Genomic DNA, 25,048 nt, shown 5'->3' with positions numbered 1-25,048 from the left:
GGAGAAGCAGGCTCCATGCAGGGAGCCCGACGTGGGATTTGATCCAGGTTCTCCAGGATCATGCCCTGGGCCAAAGGCAGGCGCCAAACCGCTGCGCCACCCAGGGATCCCTTTTTTTTTTTTTAATATTTTATTTATTCATGAGAGACACAGAAAGAGAGGCAGAGACAGGCAGAGGGAGAAGCAGGCTCCCTGCAAGAAGCCAGATGTGGGACTCGATCCTGGATCCCGGGATCACATCCTGAGAAGGCACTCAACCAGAGTCACCCAGGTGTCCCCCCCCTTTTAAATTTTATTTATTCATGAGACGAGAGAGGCAGAGGCAGAGGCAGAGAGAGGCATGAAGCAGGCTCCATGTAGGGAGTCTGATGTGGGACTCGATCCCGGGAATCCAGGATCACACCCTGAGCTGAAGGCAGAAGCCCAACAACCACTGAGCCACCCAGGCATCCCTAATAAATAAATCTTTAAAACAGTATTTTCAGTACTTACTTTTGGGTAAGTTGATCCTTTTCTGTATTTTCAAATTTTTCTATTTTAAAACCTTTTTTAAAAATGTTTATTTTTTTAAAGATTTTATTTACTCATGAGAGACACAGGGAGGGAGGGGGGTGGGCAGAGATACAGGCAGAGGGAGAAGCAGACTCCATGCAGGGAGCCCAATATGGGACTTGATCCTAGGACTCTGGGATCATGACTGGAGCCAAAGGCAGACACTCAACTGCTGAGCCACTCAGGCATCCCTATTTTAAAACATTTATGTGTATACATAAATGTGTATGTAATGTATATACATATATCTATCTCTTCAAGGAGAGTAAGTTTGGATGGTACAATTACACATGCGTCTGACTAAAAAGCAGTTCCCTTTACAGGGAGATGTGTCCATTCAATTGTCTCCATGAGGTCAGATTCCAGGAGACAGGTCTTCGAGTGGCCGACAGACCATGGCAACAAAGATGTGCCCATGAAGGGTGAGGACGCAGCCCAGGACTGGTGGGTTGACACTTTTTTGTCATGGAGTCTGGAGAGCAATCTGGCAAAAGTCATAGAAATACATACCCCCATTCCTTTTAGGCACAACTCTGCTCCTAGAAAATACATCCTTTGAAACATCCAAGGTGCTCACTGAGGTGTGGAGTGGTGGCAGAAAGTGAGAAGCACCCAAATTTTCCATCAGGATGGCAGAAAGAGAACCAACCAATCAGACCGAGAGGGAGCTCTGTGGTTGTAAAGGGGGGGGGGGGGGGGCGGGAAGGCAGGTCCCATTTAGAGGTGTGGAATCACTTTTATTTTTTTAAGTAGGCTTCACGCCCAATGTGGGGCTTGAACTCACAACCTTGAGATTGAGAGTCACCTGCTCCACTGAGTCAGCCAGATGCCCCTGGAATCACTGTAGTAACAACCAGGGTGGGAGAACCCACAAGTGGATATGTGCATGGAGCGTGGGGAAGGCAGGAGGAATAGGACCCTGGTTATTTGGGTGGAGTGGAAAATATGGCAGCAGACAGAGAAAACAGCCACTGCCTTGTTCCTTGCTGGGAGCCTGGGACAAATTGACCAGGGCATGGCTGCAAATATATAAAATATGGAACATGTACCAGCACAAGGACAGGATGGATGGCATGGACTAGTTTGAAGCTGGGAATGCATGTAAGTTTTGTCTTGGATTTATTTCACCATACTTGGGACTCTGTTGGGGAGGGCTGTGCCCGAGGGAGGTGGCTCCAGTTGGCAGCAGGAACTCAACGCTGGCTTCCCTGCTCAGATGCTCTGCTCTCAGCTTTGTCTCCTGGTCCTGGAGGGAGGATGACGTGCTTCCTCCCATCCTTTGCTGGGTCCAGCCTCTGCAGGTAGCTTTCCAGGCTAGTCAGTGGCTTGCAGCCCAGACCTGGAAGAGGGGGCTGAGCACACTTTCTGGAAGGGGCCTCTGTGCCAAAAAACAAACCCCCTCCCTTTGTGCTCAATTGTGCCTTGGTAGCCAACCAAGTAGGGTCAGTGTGACACATTGCCCGATCTTCCTTCTGGGAACAGGGGATGGGAGTCTCACTTCTCCCCACAGGGCCAGGTGTTCAGGGACAAGACCAGTAATTCTCCAGCGGCAGCCAGCATCTGCTACCGGGGAGCAGTGGCCTCACAGACCCAAGCACTCCCCTGTAATCCTGTGGGGATGGTGGGCCTGCTGGTGCTATGTGGACAGAGGAGACTGGAGGGAACATAGTGCACAAACATTTATTTACAAAAAGTCCAAGTTACATATGATACAGGCTTTTTACACACAGTAGTTTAAACAGAATTATTTGGATGTATTTTACTACCAGAAGGTACAGAAAAAAATTTAATAATCACTTTTGCTATTTTTATACAAAGTGACAAGTCATGCTTTTTTTTTTTTTTTTTTTTAAGTTTTAAAACCTTTGCTAAGTGCAAATACTAGATTCCTCTCTCCAGTTTAAGGCAAGTAGAACAGGACTGTCACTGGGCAGTCTCTGGCTTGGGGAAGCAAACACGGTGGCCCAGGGGGTGTGCCAGGCTGCCTCTGGGATTCCTGCCTCTTCCCCAACACTGGTTGGTCTCTGTGGGTTTTCTCTCCTCACACCTTGCAGCCCCTTGCTGGCTTGTTTGGGGATCACCGTCCCCTCTCTCCCAAGTGGTCTCTAGTGCAGGCTTCTCAAGAAGCCCGGGGGTCCTCTGGGACACAGGCACCCAGAGGGTCACTTTGCAGACAGGTGGGACCTCATACTAGTGTCAGGACTCAGGGCAACGACTTCCACCCAAATAGCAACTGTGCTGCTGCAGACTTGGGAGGTGCTCTACAGTCCAGCACAAGGAGGGACATTAGAAACTGGGTGCCCTCAGTTCCCTAGCAGCTGTGCATGGCTAGAAACATCCAGAATTCATCTCAAAGAAAAAGTCCTCAGTTCAGCCTTGGGGGCAAACCAATTATTCTGATCTCTTCCCTCTTGTGCTGGGGGGAATCCTGCCAAGTTCTAGGGGACCTGCTGGATGGCAGTGTCAAGAGGTATGCCACCCACCAGGGGCCTGTCCTATTAGATGCCCAAAGCACTCTGCAAAGCCTGGTGCTCTGGTTGCAGGGGCCCAGGAGATTCTGGTGTGTCTATTTGGTGGGGCATCTGCTGAAAGCTCACCACTCTGAGACCCTCCCCAAGGGAGGGTGCACAGGGACCAAGCTATAAAAGGACTTCAGTCCTGTCACCATACCCCGCAGTGCACCCCCCACCAGGGCTCTCCCAGGGCATTGCCCCTCCTTGTGTGTCCCACCCCCCAAATCCAGAGAACTCTGCAAAGCCCTCCCTTGGAGGAAAAGCAGAAGGAAGAGCAGGCAACTTAGCAGGTTTCTCCCCATTTTAATCCTTGAAATCCATTAGAATGATGGCAGCAGGTGCCCATGCACAAGAATGCACGGTCCTGGGCATGGCCCTCTGAGATGGGGGGTTTGGCCATTAGGCTCACCCTTTTGAGGTCTGTGTACACACACTAGGAACAGCCATCAGGTATAGCAAGTGAGAGCGGCCGACACTGGGCAACCAGGCAGGGTCACTCCTGTGGAGGGCTCTGCTCTGCACAGCGGGTGCTAACATGGGATGGAGCCTCGGGTGGGCTGGGGCTGCCCAGGAAAAGATGAGTGGTAAGGGGCAGGGATCCCCCCATGCTGACCCAGAGCTAGACTCACCTGACCTCGGGCAAGGGTGGCTCCATAGGTGGGTACTGGTTATAGTCTGGGTCCTCTGTTCCTCTGTGGAAACCCGTAGCTACCACCAAACCTCAGGGGAGAAGCTGCTCATTACCTGGTTGGTGGTAAAGAAGGCTTCCCAACAATTGGGCTGCCTGGGAGAGCCACCAAGCCTGTCACTGGCGCCTTGAAAGGACCTTCTGTTTGGCAAGATTCAGGACCATCCCGCTCTCATCGGCTGCCTGGCATGGGTAACAGATTTGACTTTCCAGAGACTGAACGAGAGAAACTCTAGTAGGCCACAGAAAACCCAGTAAGTTCGAAGTGAGTAAACAGCAAATATTTCTTTAAACTACAGAACAGAACTGATAGCATGAGATGGCTCTCTGTGGTCTCATCTGAGTGGGCCAAGGACAAGAGAGACCTGAATAGTTACGGTGGCAGCAGCCTGGGGTTCTGGATTTGGGGGATAGAGTCTGCAGCTTCCCCACCCTGAGCAATGCTCCCAGGCCTGGGGACATGGCTGTGCCACCACCTCACTGGGATCAACTGGCTTGGAGCAGCAGGGGGCATCTCACTCTGGGTGGGCAGCAGCACTGGGGCAGGGGTGGGGGGATGGGCTGCAGTGTTGGGGCGGGGGTGGGGCAAGAACCCAGCCTTCATGACCTGGTTCAGATGGCTAAGCTCTCTCCAAACTCCCAACTCCCTCCAACTGCTGCTTTAGCTTTATCACGCCTCAGACTGTGCTGCGGTAAGGAAGGCCTACATGGTTAACTGAGAGATGTGTGGGTCTGCCAGGGGGAAGGGACGGACACAAGTACTTCCCCCATCTGTCTGTAGGGATGGGATTAGTAGAGCAGAGAAGGGCTACCTCATGGTGAGGGTCCCTGCACTGCCACTCAGACAGAACTCTCTAGGGAGGCCCCAATGTCCCCTGTATCTCTGGCCTAGCCAGTGCCAGACTGATCCTTTTATAAGTACCTGAGGGCACCCGCCTGCTGGCTGCTCTTCAGGGGACAGTGCCCCTTCCCAGGAAGGAGCAGGAAAAAAACCCAGCCTATCCTTTTGAGAGCTAAGCGCATCATCCCTACTCAGAAGGCATGGCCCTGGGGGGTGAGGTGGGGATCTAGGGAACCCCTGGCCCCTCACAGTCTGGGCTGCTCAGCGGTGGGGCTCCTGGGAGGCAGCGGGGAGCAAAGCTGTCAGAAGCGATGCCGTGGCTGGGGGCCAAAGTGCATAGGCAGGTTGTGCTCCAGAGGCATATGGACGGGAGCAAAGTCGTAGTTGACGCGCACATTGGGCAGAGGGGGCACGTAGGGGGCTGGGACGGGGCCCATGTTGAGAGGGAAGTTGTTGAACATGGGCCGGACAGGTGGCAGGGGGAAGGGCGGGTGCACGAAGGCATAGGGGGGGATCTGTGGTTGGTGCAGGTTCTGTGGGACAGGCCTCGGCAGGGCTTCAATCCTCTGGACTTTCTCTGGAGGCTTCTCCAAGGGGGGCCCGATGCGTTTGAAGGTGTTCTCTGAACAGGAGATGGGATTTAGTAGAGAAAACAAAACCAACTGTGCTTGCATGCAAGATGGGAGCAGGGCTGCATATCCTGACCTCAATCCCACCTCTCCCAAGCTGGGAGCCCAGAGCATGAGCCCAGGCCAGGCATATCTGACCTATGGACACAGGAGAGGTGCCCAGGCCATCGTAAGGCTGATTAGTGTGTGTGTGTGCACCAACCCCCTCAGCTGACCAAGTGCTCACTCAGGGATCACCCTGGAAGGTGGCAGATTCTATGAGGGACTTTCCTTCAGAGCCAGGACCTGGGTGCCACTCCCAGAAATCCCACATCATTCTTTTGTGACGTCAGAGAGGCCAGGGTGGGCCTATGGTCTTTTTAGTCTAGTTTGGGTTCTATGTCCTTAGCTCAAACCCACCCCTGGGGACCTCCTGACCACCAAGGGGAAATGGGAACTCTCCTATGCTTTCACAGCCTCTACCATATGGAGTTGGATGGATGCCTGGGCAGATCGTGTCTCAATCCACCTGAAGGCCAGCACTCCTTGGGTGAAGGGCCAGCTGTGGAGCCTGTCCCCCGCCCCCTACACACAGAGCACTGGGCACTGGGCCCAAGCTGGGGAAGCGCTTGCCTCCATTCTTTCTCTTCTGCTCCTCTTCAGCCTCCTTCTGGATCTCCTCAATTAGCTTCTCATCGTCTTCCTAGAAGAAAAGCAACAAGATGGTAAGCTTGCTCCAACCAGTTCCATGCAGTGCAGAGACCTCACTGGGACCCGGGGGAGGCCGGCTTGTTCCAGTCAACACACTACTCATTCCCAGACCCCGAGGGTCTCCTTCCTTCATCAGTGGATGATGCTCCCATGAGGAAGCCCACCTGAAAGGCCTGGCTCAGAAGTGGGACTGTATATGGTGGTGGCTGCCTGGGGGAGGGGCAAGAGCCTGCTTTGTTCACTAACTGTAAAGTAAACAGAGGGAGGCCTTTCTGCAGCTCAAGGTGGGCAGGTGTGGGAAGGGGGTGGCTCTGGGGCGGGCAGGGCCTGAGGAGTTTCAGATCCAGAGTCTAGGAACTCTGAGCAAGACACCCTTTTTGGGCAAAGCCCAACAGTCTTCCTGATTCCCTGAACTCAGGTGGACAAATGTCTACTCAGGCCACCTGAGCCCTGAAGCTGGTCTTTAGTTTCTATACGGCTAGTGGGCTGTAGAAGGAACTGTGTTCTGTCAGTGGAATGGTGGTCGGGGGCTGGGGCCTGCATGTGGGAGGAAGGGCACCGCAGTTTAAGAGCATGATGAACGGAGTGGAACATAACCAACTGTGTGGATCTGAACTGAATGACAGGTGGGCTTGTTTCCTGGGGTGTTCCAGCTGCTTCTTCAGGAGTTAGGAACAGTCAAGCTGGGGAGAAGTGTGAGGAGGGCACTAGTGCCCAGGATGGGGGCAGGAGGCACAGAGGAAGTTCCAGTACTTGAGGAGGTGCTTCCTAGACAAGGCACTGGAGTCTCCCCACACAGACAGGTGTGTCCTGGGCTGGAACAGTTTCAGTGATAGCTTTGGATTTTTCACGCTGATCTGAGGCTCTGACCAACTGATGACATCCAGGGAACTTCTGAGATGTGAATGGAAGACCACAGAAGAGGGCATGTGAGCTGGAGGAACACCCTCCCTGGACTAGTAGAAAGCGTGGCAGCCCTACCTGAGCAATGGACTATCTGGATGTTTACTCAGCACGTTATTAATGTCACCACCAAGACAGCAGTCAGTGATTTCACCATAGAGGTGTGAATCTTGGGGATTTCAAGAGTCAGGAATATCCTTCAATTAGTATGTATTGGATACCTGCTAGTGCTAGACACTATTCTAAGTTTATTGGTTAAACTTCTGATCAACAATGAGACTAAGTCACGCTGATGGAATAAAAAAATAGTTATGTAATATATTCCCCTTGTTTGGTAGACAAAAGAACTTAGGATATAGTCGCTGGAGGCTGTGGGCTCAGGGGGCAATAGTTGAGAGGCCCTGTTAAATTCGCTAACATCCTCCCTCTCTCAGGTGCCAAATGACAGATCAAACTTACTGGTCTCAAGATTCTTTTCACATTCTTTCTGACATCTGGAAATTCTTAATATACAACTGAATCTTTCTCAGCCTCACCCTGCCAGGTGTTCTGAGCCAAGCAAGAGGAAGAGGAGAGAGCTGCCGAGTGCTTATACACATCAGAGAAGTGCTTGCCGGGTGGAACCCTCAAAGGTGCCATGTCTGTTTCCCAAATAACACATGCAAATTCTCCATTAAAAATCCCAAGACATGGTCATCTAGCCTCTCTGTGAATACTCCAGATGGAACAGATTCCTCTACAAAGGAACCACTAAGCCAACTGACGGAAAGGCTCTGGTAACTCAGTGTAGTTTGACACAGTCTTCAGGTCTCCATGTGGATGTAAAGATACATTCTACCAATTATCTAGAGAAGGAGCTGACGAACCTCATTTTTTAAAAAAAAGATTTTATTTATTCATGAGACACACACAGAGAGGCAGACACACAGGCAGAGGGAGAAGCAGGCTCCATGCAGGGAGCCCGACATGGGACTCGATCCTAGGACCCTGGAATTATGACCTGAGTCGAAGGCAGATGCTCAACCACTGAGCCACCCAGGCGTCCCCAAACCTCTTTGTTGCCAGTGGAAGGTCCAGGAAAAAAGGATTTTTAATCTAAGAAAAAAAAAAAAAAAAGTACTGATCCAGAAAACTGTCCAGTAGAAGAGCAGGGGCTCTGTGGTACCTCCAACTAAGCGAATCTCGGTATCTCATCTACAAAATGGGCTGTTGTAAAGATGGAATGAGCTCAAGTATGTAAAGGACATGTCACGGAGCACTCACTACTAAAGGCAGGAAAGTAATGAAAAACTCAGAAATAAAGATTTTAGAAAGATGCGAAGTTTCAGGAAAAGTGGTAGAGACTGGGGGATACCCCTAACACTTGTCTCTATGGCTTCTTCGTGGGGCAGGCGATGCGCTTCCTGACAATTAGGGCCACTAAGTAAACTCTCAGTTGCAGCTAGAGTAAGGGTCAGATGGTTCAGATTTCAACTTCCTCCAACTGCTTGGAGTCACAGGACACTGTTTAGAAACTAAGAATGCAAATGCTTTCAATATTTGTATTTTTAAATTCAGGTTTTGTTAGACTCTACGGGGAAGATTTCTTTTTTTTAAATAATTTTAAAAAATTTTTATTTATTTATGATAGTCACACAGAGAGAGAGAGAGGCAGAGACATAGGCAGAGGGAGAAGCAGGCTCCATACCGCTGTGCCACCCAGGGATCCCTGGGGAAGATTTCTTACTTCATTTGGGGTGGAGGTTCCTTCCCAAACAGTTTCTCTTAAGCATTTAAAGCTCCTCAAGTCAAGGGTGTGAAGGCAGATTGGATCATACATATACTTTAAAAATGGCAAATCTTACTTTATACGTATTTTACTGTGATTTAAAAAGAAATAACGTGGGACACCTAGGTGGCTCAGCAGTTGACGTCTGCCTTCAGCTCAGGGCATGATCCTGGGATCCAGGATCGAGTCCCGCATCAGGCTCCTCCTGTAGGGAGCCTGCTTCTCCCTCTGCTTATGTCTCTGCCTCTCTCTGTGTCTCTTATGCACGAATAAATAAAATCTTTATAAAAACATTAACAACAAGAGTTAATGAGACAAGCTTTAAAGTTGAATGAGATAAAAAAAAAAATGAAGACTGGTCCCCTTGGTTTGGGCTGAGGGGACAGATGGGCTCCCGAGGCCTTTCTGGAGGGGAATTCCCTTGGGGAACATTCTAGGTACACCAAGTGTCATCATTCACAGTGAACCAGGACATTTATGAAAAAGGATTGCCACTCTGCAAATCTAGGACACACCAAGGCTGCTGGAAGTGGGGAACAATAGAAGGAAAGCAGATGAGAGAGCCGGGCATGGGAGCCAGGTCAGCGAAGTACCTGACCTCCAACACCCCCGGAAGGGGCTGAGTCACCCACAGGAAATCCAGGCGTGCTGGAGCGGCTGGCCACCACAGGTCTTATCTTAAAGTAGCACTGGCTTCCTAGAGGACAGGCAGCTGGCGTGATAGGAAGAGCTCCAGTTCTAAGGCTCCACAAAGCTGGGCTGGGTGACCCTATTAACCTCCACAATCTGACATGGAACCCATTCACAGGTTTGCTGTGAGAAGCAAATGATCTTTTACAAAGGGCCCGGCACAGCAGCCGCAAAGCTCACATTTATTGAGGGCTATGTCCCAGCTCCTGTTGTAAGCACTTCACAGAGATGAATCTTCATAACAATTCCACCAGTTAGGTCCTATTAATTAACCTCTATATTACAGACAGGGAAAGAGAGACACAGTGAGGTTCAAATCCAGGCCTTCCACTCTCGAGGCCTGAGCTCTTAACCACATAAACCACAGGTTTCTGAACTGGAGCTTCTGGAGCAGGGACTGCAGGGCCCCTGGAACTCTGCCTGCCCTGCCCCAAAAGCACTGTCAGAGGGCCTGCCTTGTTCTAGAATAAGTGCATCTTAACCTCCTTGAAATACAAGAGGGTTCCTTTTTCTGGGATGGGCAGAACTCCGAAATCTCTTTTCCACTAAATACAAGAGAATAGGGCGAAACAAACACCTCCATTCAAGACAACAAACAGCCAACACAGCAGAGAAGGGGATCATTTCCCTGGAAATTTTTAGGGAATTCTTTTCTTGGTCAGCTCACCCACAAGTGAACATATCCCTTAAAAAAAGATCCATTTGGGGTAGCCCCGGTGGCGCAGCAGTTTAGAGCCGCCTGCAGCCCAGGTTGTGGTCCTGGAGACCTGGGATCGAGTCCCACGTTGGGCTCCCTGCATGGAGCCTGCTTCTCCCTCTGCCTGTGTCTCTGCCTCTCTCTCTCTCTGTGTGTCTCTCATGAATAAATAAATAAAATCTTAAAAAAGAAAAAAAAAAAGATCCATTTGATGGCCTCTGACTGGCTTCCCCTGGCACCAAAACCAGCACATCTTCTCACCCAGACAGAGCCCACAAACCTTACTTCCTGAGCCAGGAACCCAAGGTGCAGGCCAGGCTCTACTGCTGAGGCCCAAGAGGCCCTACTGGCTCATGGTGGTGGGCTCCCTGTTGCCTCTGTTGGGGCTGCTGTTCTCAGCTCATCTCCAGAGCAGGAACACACACTTTCTTGTGAGACTACCAACTTACTTGCATATCAGTGTCTCATGGAATTCTCTCTTTCTGCCATGAAAGACCAGTGTTTTGATTCTCATACACATTAAAGCAATTTTTTAGGGAAAAAAAAAAGTTTAACAGAACACATAAAAAAAAAAAAAATCCCCAGTAACTTCTCTCCAGAGAGAACTCCTGGGAATGTCTTAGCCCACTTCCCTCTGGATGTGTTTGTGTCCCCACCTCACTCAGAACTGCACCCCTCCCTGGCCCGGCTCTCTTCTGGAAGGCTGTGCTCTGCACACTCAGGTCCCACTCCTCATGTGTCCTATGCTAGTTCACATGTACACGCTAAGTGTCTCTCCCAGGCATGAGGGGCTGACAAAGATTTTACCTAGAGGAAATAGGCTCTGAGATGCAGTTGCATGCTGAAGATCATGGAGTTGTGAGAAGTGAAATTGAGACCAGCACAGAGCCTGCTGCTCCTTCTGGCAGCCCCCAGGGTACCCGGGCAGCTCTGAACTCTGCAGGCACCAGAGGCTACTCTGCCCTCCACAGGGTCGGGGGCCAAACTGGACCGTCTCGAGGTCCAAGCTCCCCCTTCACACCCTGCCCAACTGGGCCGGTCTGACTGCGGGAAGAACAAATGGTTCTGTTGGTAGTCACCACACTGGACACCCCAAGAGGCCTTAGTGAATGGCCACTGAGGCTGATACGTTCCCCAGCGCTCCTCCATCTGGCCTTTGGGATGGGCTTTAATACAGATCCAGTAAGCCTGGATAACTTCCATTCTGTTGGCATCTGGCCCCTCCTAATCTTGGTGAAAATTTTCACACAGATCCATGGAATGTATATATAAGCAAGACTAGGCTGAAACAGGAGGGAGCAGATACCAGTCAGCGGTCAAGATGTCCCAGGATGGGAGACATGGATCTCAAAAGACCAAGTATAACAGACTACCAGGCCAGGGTCCAAAAGAATCACCTACGCGATTTCTATTGCTACCCATGGCCACCCTGGGAGGGGAGCCCACAGACCACAATCAAATGCAATGAAGACTGTGAAGGAAGCAGGCACAGCACCCACAGTGGGCCAGTGCTCTCCAAACGCAGTGCCGAGGATAAAGGAATACAGCAGAATGGGGTGTGGAGGCTCACTGCCCCGCAGATCTGGAGAATGCCTTAAAGGAAGAAATGAGTGGATTGTGACTTAACAGGAAGGAGGTTCTATTTCCTCTCCCTGAAGTCCTTTGAGCTCAGCAGGACACAAAGTGTTGGCCTGATTCGGAGGACTTGGACACGCCTGCTTCACATGGAGGTGGTGGGGAGCATGGCAAGGGCACGAGGTTGATGGCCGGGGCCAGGCTTCTCCAAAACACAGACTCAGCACGGCAGTGGCTGGCAGGAAGGGAGGCAGAGTCCACCAGAGAGGTTTTAATTAAGAAAAAATGGCCCAAACCCTGACTCTGTAATCTGCCCCTCAACAAGGAAGCTCTGCAGCTCCCCGTGAGCAGCAGGGTCTGGACAGGATGAACTGGAGAAGCTGCAAATGGTTCGAGGAGAAAGAGGTTTCTGCCAATCAGATGCTGACAATAATTGCCAGCACAGGCTGAAGGGCCTTAAAATAGACATGTGAGCACTTGGCCCCAGGCTGCTTTGCCAAAGCTTTGAAAAGTCCCTTTGAGCCCGTTTTCTTCACCATTTCTGATCACCATGGCTGGCCACCCGCTTGCCTGCTGTCCAGCCTCCTGTGACCACGAAGAAGGATGGGTGACTTTTCTTCTTCATTTAACTTTTCCTCCCCTTAAAAAGGTGACGGGGAATTCCAAGTCAACTGCTGCTTCCCTCCTGCAATTTTGGGGGTGGAGTTGGGGCTAGGATCCAGGTCATGTGTGGCCACAGCTGTTGTTAATAAACTTGCAATGATTTCATAAAAGGCTTCCAAAGGGCTGAGGATTTAGTTTCAAATTATTCCCAGATCGGCTGCAGATCTCTGAGGAACACCAGACACTACCCCCAGCTCCAGCTGTCCCCCTGCAACAGGAAATTGGGGGGAGGGTAAAGCGCAGCCCGGAGTGGCACATGCTGTGCAGCTGGGATCTGGAATGGCCCAGTGGGGGGCTGGCTGGACAACGTGCTGGGGAGGAGCAAGGACAGCCAGGCTCTTGGATGGCCTCTGCAGCTATCTCCTCAGGTCAGAGGCCTGATACCCAAAAACCTTTCCATTTAGAGTTCCCTACAGGGACCTGGAGGCAGTGTGGAATGTGGCCATGTTTTGAGTCCTATCAGGGTCAAGTGCTCAGCCTGGTACCTGCGGGCATTCACTGAAGATGACACATAGCTACATGCTGTATTTATTAGACTGAGCCATGCTGCCACCCTTGGTAAAGTCCTCAGGGACACCTAAACCTGATCAAGGTTTGGAGATGCCAGTCGCCCCCCTTCTACCATCAGCAACTCACTCAATGGGGAGAGGGTCCAGCAACGGTCCTACCCCTCTGTGGAGGCCCAGCTGGATCACTGGGCTTAGGATCTACTGGTGAATTGCCAAATTTGTGACCTGTCGCTCCAGGGCGTGGATGGAGACTTCTGGACTATAAGGAACTGACATCTGGTCCAAGACCTGGGCCTGTGTCTCACTTTTACCATGTCACCTGAATCCTGTTTTCTTCATCTGCAGACTGGAAAATTGGTCCTGCCCCCATGTTGTAACAGAAAAGGGGGTATTTAGAAGTGACAGAAATAAGATGCTGAGACAAGCTGTGGAAGCTGCGTTGATGGGGCAATAAGGGGGCTCACATTATCACCTTTCTTTTATAGAAGGTACAGAGGTGCCTGACTGGCTCAGTTGGTAGAGCACGCAGCTCCTGATCTCAGGGTCTGGAGTTCAAAGCTCCACACTGGGCACAGAGCTTACTAAAAAAAAAAAAGCCCGGGTGGCTTAGCAGTTTAGCACCACCTTCAGCTCGGCGTGATCCTGGAGTCCTGAGATCGAGTCCCATGTTGGGCTCCCTTGCATGGAGCCTTCTGCCTATGTCTCTGCCTCTCTATGTCTCTCATGAATAAATAAATAAAGTCTTAAAAAAAAAAGGAAACATGCTGAAGCCAGAATCCAGTAATCCAGTTACTGACTTCACCTTTTATCTACCTTTCCCACGGGCCTTCTGTTTCTCCTGGGTCAGCTCTGAAATGCTCTTCTCCCCTCCATTCCTGCAACACTTCCTCTTCCTGGCCACTTAAACACAGATCTCAAAGTTGTGTGGTAACCTCTGCACACCAGTCCCAGCAAGGAGATGTGCTGGAGCCACAGACTCAAGAAGGCAGGTGGGTGGGTTTAAGATGCCAAGAGAAATAGCTTGGGCTGCAGCAGTTCTATGTTTACAGACCACAGTCTTTGTGAAAGTGGGATGACACATTTGCCTTAGAGAGTTATTACAGAATGAAATATATTAGCACAGGTCAATGTCAGGTTCAATTCAATGCAGGCTTGGGAAAAATAAATAAGTCTTTTGGCCAAATGGCTGGGTGGTAATGGTATCAAATTGTAAACTGGTTGTAAAAGCCCTAGGGTTTTATTTGAATCAAACAATCTTTTCTCTTATATTCAAAAATCAAAAAAGTTGTGGAAAACAATTCTGTGCAGTTTCTGGCGACAAACACCCAAGATAAACACTGACTTTGTTTTGTATTTAAAGAAGAAAAATGCTATTAAGAATTCTGCCCCACTTCTTGGATCCAGACTGCCAGGTGACTGCTCTTCCGACCACAGCGTCTAAGGACGAGGCAGGCCATGCTGGCCTCTGCTGCTCACTCAGCTGCCCGCGGACAGGAAAGGGTCAGTGGATGTGGATCCAGTCAAGCACCAGAATACCTTCTCCTACTGCAAAACAGGAGTATGCTCACTTGTGTGTCCACATGTGGCTTTGCATTCTGCCCACCCCCCCCCCCCGCCTCCAATCAGAAAACTGTGGTTTGCTTGTTTCTTTTCTAAAATGACATCTTGTTTTTTAAGACCTGTGGTTGAATGTTTTTGGCTTCCTATTGGTAATATAGAAAGCAAGTTACATTCATCATTTTAGTTCTCATACAGAATTCGTTCAGGTTCCCAAGCAATCTCTAGTCATTAAGGGATAAAACTCCACTTCTTTCCAAACCACGGAGGGACGAAGAGATTCTTCCCGGCCTTGCTGGTTAATTAAGCTGGAGAACAGGCTTGGATGACAGGGCGTGCTTTGTTTCCCTGAACTTCTGAATGGCTTTGTGTTCTCAGAAGCCCCAACAGATGCTGGCTTGGAATCCAATCAGTCTCCTGGTGAGAATCAAGGAAATGGGGCTGATCCCAGATTTGATGGGAATGGGACAAATGGAACCAAATCTCTGGTTGTGGCTGCCTGAGGAAATCGGAGGGATTTGTATTTGCTTGATCTTCCTTTTGAACTTTATTCTGAGCAAATACAGAACCTTTCTCAGGGTGGAAGACGACAATTCAACAAGAAAACAAGGGGGCAGTTCATGCTACGGCACCCAAACAAGGTAACAGGACACAAGAAACCTTTAACCAATTCCATGTGTAGAAGTAAGAGGGAGATGGCAGGAGATGGAACAAGAACAAGTGGGAGGAGAAAGAAAAAGTGCACTGGCCAGGAAAAGGCCAGTGGCTCGACACCCTCTGATGAGTAACTCCACTCAGCTCTTTGTTTCTGGAAAGCAACGCAGAGGGGGGAGTACTTTGTAGGAGATGCAGCAAGAGAAAGAATCCTGTTTCCATACATAATTCCTAGAGATGCTCAGACCCCGGCATGCTGGCTGCATGGCACTGAGGAAGTGACTTAGCAGAACTGCCAGGTCCCGGGAAGGTCTGTCCCACAGAAGGCACCATGGATTACCTTGGGGAGCACTTGCAGCTATGGGCTGTCCCTCCTTCCACTGAACCAAACCAACAACAGTCTTTTGCACATTTCATGATTGGATTGTTTGTTTCTTTGCTGTTGAGTTTATTGTTTATTTTTTAAAAGATTTTATTTATTTATTCATGAGAGACACACAGAGAGAGGCAGAGACACAGGCAGAAAGAGAAGCAGGCGTCCTGCAGGGAGCCCAATGTGGGACTTGATCTCGGAACTCCAGGATCATGCCTTGGGTAGAAGGCAGGCACTCAACTGCTGAGCTACCCCCAGGCGTCCCTGCTGTTGAGTTTAGTAAGTTCTTAATAGATCTTGGATACTAGCCCTTTATCTGATATGTCATTTGCAAATATCTTCTTCCACTCTGTATGTTGTCTTTTAGTTTTGTTGATTATTTCTTTTGCTGTATGGAAGCTTTTTATCTTAAGTCCCAATAGTTCATTTTTGCTTTTGTTTCCCTTGCCTTCATAGATGTATCTTGCAAGAAGTTGCTGTGGCCAAGTTCAAAAAGGGTGTTGCCGGGATCCCTGGGTGGCGCAGCGGTTTGGCGCCTGCCTTTGGCCCAGGGCGCGATCCTGGAGACCCGGGATCGAATCCCACGTCGGGCTCCCGGTGCATGGAGCCTGCTTCTCCCTCTGCCTGTGTCTCTGCTTCTCTCTCTGTGTGACTATCATTAATAAAAAAAAAGAACTAAAAAGGGTGTTGCCTGTGTTCTCTTCTAGGATTTTGATACAGATGCAGTGAAAAGCCGAGACACCTGCACTGCACCCCAATGTTTATAGCAGCAATGTCCACAATACACAATAGCCAAGCTGTGGAAGGAGCCTTGGTGTCCATCGAAAGATGAATGGATAAAGAAGATGTGGTGTATATATACGGTGGAATATTACTCAGCCATTAGAAATGACAAATACCCACCATTTGCTTCAACGTGGATGGAACTGGAGGGTATTATGCTGAGTGAAGTAAGTCAACTGGAGAAGGACAATCATTATATGGTTTCTCTCATATGGGGAATATAAAAAATAGTGAAAGGGATTATAGGGGAAAGGAGAGAAAATGAGTGGGAAAAATCAGAGAGAGTGAGAGACTCCTAACTCAGGGAAACAAACAAGGGGTAGTAGAAGGGGAGGTTGGCGGGGGGATGGGGTGACTGGGTGATGGGCACTGAGGAGGGCACTTGACGGGATGAGCACTGGGTGTTATACTGTATGTTGGCAATTTGAACTCCAATAAAAAAATATACAAAAAACCAACAAAACAAAAACAAAAATCAAAACAAAACAAAAAAAAACAACAGAAGGATGACCTGTTTATTTACAGTTTGCCCTTTCCTTCAGTCACTGGGGAGCGGGCAAGGCAGGGGATTGGGGGGCAGGAGGCAGGCTTACTTAGAGCCTCAGGAGGTAGCAGAGCTGTGGAGTAAGAGCAATTCCTAGGTCCCTCAGTCTAATTTTCTGCCCAGTGAGGAGGTGGTTCCTGACAAGCACATACCTGGCTTCCACTGAGGACTCACTGCTTTTCAAACTGGGAGTTCCAAGGATTAAGGTTAGGCCCAAAGAATGGTTTGCTGTGGTTCTCACACAAGGGCCAGCTTGTTACCCTGACACCTCCTCTTAGGCATACTGGAGATATCAGGCACCAGGGGTAAAATTTGGTGGCCAATGATCTTTGCTTTGGCTTATAGAATGCTGGCATGAAACATGTTTTAAAGATACTTGGATTAATGGCCCATCTTTAAAAATCAGGAGATATCAGAATAAAGTACAGATTTCCACCTTCTCCAGAGAATCTGAAGCCATGGTAACCATGAGTACAATTGCACTTGGTGACAATCTGTGGGAGGAAAGTAGCGCCTTGGACAGGGCCTATACCCTCTCCTATTTGCCGCAGTCAGCACCATATCCTACTGCCCCAGACCCAGCCCACTTTACATTCATCAATCACTGATGTTACTATTTGCCCTGTGTAACTTGGGTCTGTGACCCCAGCTACATGCTGCTGGTGTTTTATGTGTAAATCTTCTCTCTCTTTTTTTTTTTTCTTTTTTAAAAGAGTTTTTCATTTATTTGAGAGCAAGTGAATGAGCACAAGCAGAATGGGCAGGGGAGGGATGCCTGGACGGCTCAGTCAGGAGTCTCTGCTTTTCTCTCTGTCTCTCATGAATAAATAAAATCTTAAAAAAAAAAAAAAAAAAAAAAAAAAAAAAAAAAAAAAAAAAAAAGGAGGGGGCACGGCAGAGGGAGAGGGAGAAGCAGGCTCCTGGCTGAGCAGGAACCTGATGTGGCGCTCAATCCCAGGATCCTGGGATCACAACTGAAGACAGATGTTTAACTGACTGAGCCACTTCGGTATTCCTCATGTTTTTTTTTTTTTTTAAATGATTGATTGATTTATAAGAGAGAGAGAGAGGGAGGGAGGGAGGGGGAGAGAGAGAGAGAGAGAGAGAGAGAGAGAAAACACCTACAGAGGGAAGGGTAGAGGGAGGAGAGAGAATACACAAGCAGACTCCCCAGCTAAGCTTGGAGCCTGACACAGGGCTCAATCCCAGGACACTGAGATCATGACCTGAGTCAAAATCAAGAGTGGACCGCTTTTTTTTTTTTTAAAGATTTTATTTATTTACTCATGAGCAACACAGAGAGAGAGAGAGAGAGAGAGAGAGAGAGAGAGAGAGAGAGAGAGGCAGAGACACAGGCAGAGGGAGAAGCAGGCTCCATGCAGGAAGCCCAACGTGGGACTCGATCCTGGGTCTCCAGGATCATGCCCCAGGCTGCAGGAGGCGCCAAACCGCTGCGCCACGGGGGCTGCCCAAGAGTGGATCGCTTAACCGACTAACCACCTAGGCGCCTCTCCATATTTTTTCCTATCTATCTATCTATCTATCTATCTATCTATCTATCTATCATCTATCTATCTAAAGATTTTTTAAAAAACTTATTTATTCATGAGACACACACACAGAGGTAGAGACACAGGCAGAGGGAAAAGCAGGCTCCATGCAGGGAGCCTGATGTGGGACTTGATCCCGGGACTCCAGGATCATGCCCTGAGCCAAAGGTAGACACTCAACCACTGAGCCACCCAGGTGTCCCTTTTCCTACGTTTTATTTTTTCCTACGTTTTAAAACATAGGTATAGGGCAGCCCTCGTGGCTCTGTAGTTTGGTGCCGCCTTCAGCCCAGGGCCTTCCGTTTATTTTACCACTAATGATGCTTATAAATACTGTTTATCAGAGTTTTTGGTGCTTGCCTTATGATCTAGTATACAATCAGTTTTCATAAATATATATTTGAAAAGAACATCTCTTCCCCTGCTGTGTGCAATATTCTATATATGTTCATTAGATCAAGCTTCTTATTTATGTTGTCAAAAAAAGAAAGAAAATGAAAAGGCAGGAGAGTGAGCAAAAATATACACAATACTAAGGACTCATATCCAAAATATACAAAGAACTCTTACATCTCAATTATAAGGAGACAAACAACTCGATTTAAATAATGGATCAAGGGGTAACCTGGGTGGCTCAGTCAGTGGAGCATGTGACTCTTGATCTCAGGGCTGTGAGTTTGAACCCCACATTGGGTGTAGAAATTACTTAAAAATAAAATCTTTTTACGGGGTGCCTGGGTGGCTCAGTCAAGCAGCCAACTCTTGATTTCACCTCAAGTAATAATCTCAGGACCTTGAGATCAAGCCCCTAGTCAGCCTCCATGCTCAGTGGGGAGTGTGCTTGAGATTCTCTCTCCCTCTTCTTTTGTCCCTCCCCATGCACTTTCTCCCTTTCCCTAAAATAAATAAATAAATCTTTAAAAAAATCAAACCTTTGGAAATAATAGGCCCAAAAAAGGGGAAAAAGCCCTAAAACTTCACAAAGGAAGATGTAAAAAGGCTAGTAAGCACAAGAAAAGATGCACCACACAATTAGCCATCAGGGAAGTGCAAATTAAAACCACACCATGACTATCATAAATAAATAAAAATTAAAAAAAATAAAAAATAAAAAAAATAAAACCACACCAAGGGGCTCCTCGGTGGCTTACTGGCTGAGCATCTGCCTTTGACTCAGGTCATGGTCCCAGGGTCCTGGGATCGAGTCCTACATTGAGCTCCCTGTGGGGAGCCTGCTTCTCCCTCTGCCTATGTCTCTGCCTTTCTTTGTCTCTCATGAATAAATGAAATCTTTAAGAAAATTTTAAAAAATAAAACCAGGCCAAACTCTCTTTGCCTGTCTCTCTCTCTCATGAATAAATAAATAAAATATTAAAAAAAATAAAACATAGGTGTATACAGCATCAGTTAAGAAAAAAAATTTTTTTAAGTAAACTCTTACCCCCAACTCTATGTGGGGCTTGAATTCACAACCCTGAGATCAAGTCACATGCTTTACTTACTGAACCAGCCAGGCACCCTAGCATCACTTTTTATAGCTGTACACTATACTAATGTGAGTGTCCCACTCCTGGGCTGTTCACTGCTGTACTTCTATGTGAGGTTAAACAAAATTCCATCTTGTCTAATCCATTGCTATTTGGGAGCTTTCCGTAATTCACAGCCAAATATAGGGATGTTTATTCATTTCTTATTGAATTGTACCACTCTTTACATATTAATATTTACCTGTATCATATATGTATTACAATTTCCCTCAGTTTTTCTTTTTTTTTTTTTTTAAAGCAAATAATTTGTTCATATTTTTTTTTAATTTTTATTTATTTATGATAGTCACACAGAGAGAGAGAGAGGCGCAGAGACACAGGCAGAGGGAGAAGCAGGCTCCATGCACCGGGAGCCCGATGTGGGATTTGATCCCGGGTCTCCAGGATCGCGCCCTGGGCCAAAGGCAGGCGCCAAACCGCTGCGCCACCCAGGGATCCCTCCCTCAGTTTTTCATATACCTTTATCTTTTTTTTTTTTTTTTTAAGATTTTATTTATTTATTCATGATAGACACAGAGAGAGAGGTAGAGACACAAGCAGAGGGAGAAGCAGGCTCCATGCAGGGAGCCCGATGTGGGACTTGATCCTGGGTCCCAGGATCACATCCTGGGCCGAAGGCAGGCGCTAAACCGCTGAGCCACCCAGGGATTCTACCTTTATCTTTGTTCATAGTGTCTTTTGTAAAGATGATTTAAGTATTTCTAGTCTGCCCTTGATATAACACTAAGAAGGCTCTTCCCTTCCTAGGGAATGATACAAGTAATTTTCTTTTGCTTTCTTGAAGTACTTCCAAAGCGTTAACCCAGTGCCCCAAAAGAACTAATGAAGCTTTCTCTCTCCACTGATAGCCAGTGTGATCTTGAAAACTTAAATTAGGCCAAGTCACCCCACTGTGTAAGCCCTGCAATAGCTCCCACTGTACCCAGTGAGCCCCATGGCCTGGTTGTGCCTCTATCACTTTCCTCCCCTAGCTCACCACCTGCAAATCATACCAGCCTTCATTCTGGTTCCTGAACAGGCTGAATTGGTTTGGTTTCCTTGGCCTGTCTTGCTCTTCCTCCTCAGGCAGACCTCTCTGCAAATGCTGCCTCCCAGAGAACACATCCAGGTCACTCTATCTAAAGGCAGCTTCCTTCCCTCCCCCACTCCAGCTGCACTCTCCTACATAGCACTAACTAGAGGAAGGATCCGTTTCAGAGTGTAAACTCCAGGATGATGGGGCTTTTCTGTTCAGTCCTGGCAACACCAAATAGTTAAGAATTGAATTAAATGGGAATTGCAGCAAATGTCTAGATTTTGGAGTGAAGTAACTGTAATATGTAATTGTAATACTAAGTCTTGCCTTTGAGGAAGAAGAGGCTTCTCCACTATCAGGTCATCTTCCCATCCTCAGGGAGAGCTGAGGACTGTCACCAGGCCTCCTTTGGTGTACTTCCTCAGGCCTTTTGTTCACTCCCAGTTAGCAGGATTTTCACTGTTATGCTCAATCTTTTTGGTAGAACAAATCTTGGCACATATTGCATTGCTATCCTCACAGAATTTCTTTTTCTTTTTTTTTTTTAAGATTTTATTTATTTATTCATATATATATAGAGAGAGGCAGAAACATAGGCAGAGGGAGAAGCAGGCTCCCTGTAGGGAGCCTGATGCAGGAGTTGATCCCAGGATCCCGGGACCCCAACCCAAACCAAAGGTAGACGCTCAACCACTGAGCCACCAAGGTGCCCCTCCTTGTCGAGTTTTGAACTTAAAAAAAATTATTTTAACAAGAATTGATACAGTTTCTATTAAAACTTACTTAGGAACAAAGCCTATTTCTCAACCCTCCTGATGTCCTTCAATATAGTTTTATAGTTTTCTTCATATTTGTTAATGGTAATTTCTAAATATTTTACAATTTTTATTTGCTATATAATGTGAATGACATTCTGTATATTTATTTTGTATCTAGCCATCTTTCTACTACTTCTAATAGCTTTCCAGTTGATTATTTGGTCTTTTCTCAGGCGAAAATGATAGATTTGCCTTTCACCATTATATAGTGCTTAGAACAGTGTCTGAAACACAGTGGGTGCCCAATAAACACTGGCATTATGTTCTATTCTTAGTTAACTGAATTGACTAGCAGTTCCAAAACAAAATAGTGGTGATAGTCTTATATTTGATTATTTGGTAATGCATCTATGTACTTCACTATTAAAAACATGCTAAGGACTATTCTGAAATATCCGGTTTAAAAATAACCATCTTGTGATCCCTGGGTGGCGCAGCGGTTTAGCGCCTGCCTTTGGCCCAGGGCGCGATCCTGGAGACCCGGGATCGAGTCCCACATCGGGCTCCCAGTGCATGGAGCCTGCTTCTCCCTCTGCCTATCTCTCTCTCTCTGTGTGACTGTCGTAAATAAATTAAAAAAAAAATTAAAAAAAAAAAAAAACCATCTCTCTAATACTATTCTTTATTTTTAAAACATTTTATTATTAGAGAGAGAGCACGTGCAGAGCAGAGGGAACTGCAGAGGGAAAGGGAGAAGCAGGCAACCCGCTGAGCTGGGAGCCCGATGCAGGGCTCAATCCCAGAACTCCGGGGATCATGACCTGAGCCAAAGGCAGAAACTCAACTGACTGAACCACTCAGGTACCCCTGATACTATTCTTTAAACCTTAAACCAAGAATAGATATTTGAGGGACACCTGAGTGGCAGAGTGGTTGAGCATCTGCCTTTGGCCCAGGGCGTGATCCTGGAGTCCCGGGATCGAGTCCCACATCGGGCTCCCTGCATGGAGCCTACGTCTCCCCTTGCCTATGTCTCTGCCTCTCTCTGTGTCTCTCAAGAATAAATAAATAAAATCTTAAAAAAAAAAAAGATATTTGATTTTATTACTTCTTTTCCCATTTAAAGATCTCATATGGTTAGTTATATTAATAAAACTTTTTTAGAAAGATTTCATTTATTCATGAAAGACAGAGAGAGAGAGAGAGACAGAGACAGAGAGAGACAGAGAAAGGCAGAGGGAGAAGCAGGCTCTATGCAGGGAGCCCGATGCAGGACTCGATCCTGGGACTCCAGGATCACTTCCTGGGCGGAAGGCAGGCACCAAACTGCTGAGCCACTCAGGGATCCCCTATATTAATAAAACTCTTAATACTGAACCATCCCTGCATTTCTGGAACAATCTCACTTGGTTTTTTTTGTTTTTTTTTTCAAGATTTTATTTATTTGAGTGAGAGAGAGGGAGAGCACATGCACGCAGAGGGAGAGAAAAAGAATCCCAAGCAGCGCAGAGCCCCATGTGGGGCTCAATTTCATGATCTTGAGATCACTACCTGAGCTGGAACCAAGTCAGAGACACTCAACCAACTGAGGCATCCAGATGCCCCAATGACTTTGGTTGTAGTTTCTATCTGCTGATATTTTAGAGAATTAAAAACCTATACTAAGAAGTTAGAAGGGGGACGCGTAAGTGGCTCAGCAGTTGGGTGGCTGCCTTCAGTTCAGGTTGTGATCCTGGGATCTGGGACTGAGTCCCGCATCAAGCTCCTGCGGGTAGCCTGCTTCTCCCTCTGCCTGTGTCTCTGCCTCTCTTTCTCTGTCTCTCATGAATAAGTAAATCAATCTTAAAAAAAAAAAAAAAAAAAAAAGAAGGGTCTGTAATTTTTCTTTTTTTTTAGGGTTATCTCTGTCTGGTTTTGGTGTTAGCGTTATGTTGGCCTTATACAGACATATGTAAAACTATCTTTTCTTGTCTATGCTCTGGGACTTATTTCAGATGGCACAGAAAAATTATATTCCAAAGGCCTGAAAGAATTTGACCATAAACTGTTTGGATGTCTGCTTTTGAGGGTGTGTAGCTTTCTGATTATTTTCTCATTTTTATCCTGCGCTTATTGGCCCATGTAATTTTCTATCTTTTCATGAGTCATCATGTGTTATGTTTATGTACAATCCCTTTCCTTATGTTATCTGACCAATATTTTCCCCTACAAAGCAACAGGCAGTTATGCATTCACTTACGGTAGGATCGGTCCAGAGAGAGCATCTTGAACACTCCTGGCAAGGGGCTCCTGGTGAGCGAGGATGCTGACAGAAATGGTCATATCCATTGATAGACACTCGACAGAGGTAGCACATCTGGGCACCACAGCGGCAAGACATACGGTTGCAGCCTTCGGATTTGATGAGGCCAGTCCCACACTTGTGGCATTTTCTAATGCGGGCTGCAGTCATTTTTTCTTCACTGAGGAAAGAATACATGAATGGAGACAGCAGGGAAGAGGATGGGAGAGAAAAATACAATGGCCACTAAGTATGTCTTCCCATAGGTGACTGCCTAGCCCTTTTGGGGACATCTGAAGAGTGAAAAGAACCTATGCTTTGGAGTTGAGAAATATATTCTGTTCATTAGTTGTATGACCCTGGGTAAAGTATTCAACTGCTTGGAGACTCAGTTCCCTTATTTTTAAATTAGGAAAACCCAACTTTCTTCATCATGTTTTGAGGATTATTACAGCTAAGACAGAAAGTACCATGGTTCAGTGCCTGACACCTACCATTTAGGAAATGATTATTGTTTGTTATAGGAGTTCCCGTAGGCTTAAAATGGAGAGAGAAAAAAAAACTCCTTAATCATGTGTTTTATATATGTGAAGCTTGCTAATAAAGAGCTAGTAAGCCTAAACCTTTGCTATATACACACTTTGGATTTTATCCATTAAAAAATTATTGCTTTTAAGAGGTGGAGAGAAAGTGAGGAAGGAGTGGGCATGTCCAGTGTGGAGCCTAACTCAAGACTCAATTTCAAGACCCTGAGATAAGGACCTGAGTTGAAATCAAGAGTTGGACACTTAACCGAATGAGACACCCAGGTGCCCCCTATCATCTTGGATTTTATTACTCAGTGGGAAGTGGGGAGAGACACAGTTGGGGACAACCCAACAGCTTGTTTATACATTCTTCCTGCTGGCAGTGCCCATCTCCATGTCAAAATCCCACATTTCCAGACTCCCTTTTAGCAAGGCTATCGGCATGTCCTCGAGGAGGAGTCAGTCCTGGCCAATGGGAAGCTTGTAGAAAAGCTACTTGTTTGCAGAAGTACTTTAACTGATATGGAGGGGCAGATGACTAGAGCCGAAAGGACACGTCTTGGCTCTTTGCCAAGAGCTGGCACTGCTGAATTAGTTTCTTCTGAAGTGCACTGTTCCTAATTCTAAAATAACACTTGCTATCCTGGCCTATAACTGTTTATGTATCTATCTTCTCTACTTAGTTGAGTTCCTCAAAGTTGTCAAAAATGCATGCCTATGGAGAGACTAGGAAAGGCAGGA

The 25,048-nt window shown here is 47.3% G+C and overlaps 1 protein-coding gene across 7 annotated transcripts in view; it reads right to left on the bottom strand.

Moving 5' to 3' along the window:
• Positions 1-2,218: 2,218 nt before the first annotated feature.
• The window catches only part of RNF216 (ring finger protein 216), a 161,461-nt gene continuing 138,631 nt past the window's right edge, over positions 2,219-25,048 (bottom strand). For 5 of the 7 annotated variants that reach the window (XM_035717569.2, XM_035717567.2, XM_025426283.3 and 2 more), the window contains 3 exons: positions 23,739-23,961; positions 5,836-5,905; positions 2,219-5,216 (listed from right to left, as the gene is read on the bottom strand). In XM_035717569.2, the coding sequence (XP_035573462.2) occupies positions 4,897-5,216; positions 5,836-5,905; positions 23,739-23,961 (613 nt within the window). In that variant the 3' untranslated portion in view covers positions 2,219-4,896. Of the gene's footprint in view, positions 5,217-5,835; positions 5,906-7,736; positions 7,912-16,527; positions 17,124-23,738; positions 23,962-25,048 lie in introns of those variants that run through there. The other 2 variants (XM_035717570.2, XM_035717571.2) reach the window with 2 other exon arrangements.

This window comes from Canis lupus, chromosome 6, assembly GCF_003254725.2.
Source record: "Canis lupus dingo isolate Sandy chromosome 6, ASM325472v2, whole genome shotgun sequence".
In the NCBI taxonomy this organism is placed as follows: domain Eukaryota; kingdom Metazoa; phylum Chordata; class Mammalia; order Carnivora; family Canidae; genus Canis; species Canis lupus.
This window is presented reverse-complemented; position numbering and strand designations above follow the sequence as displayed.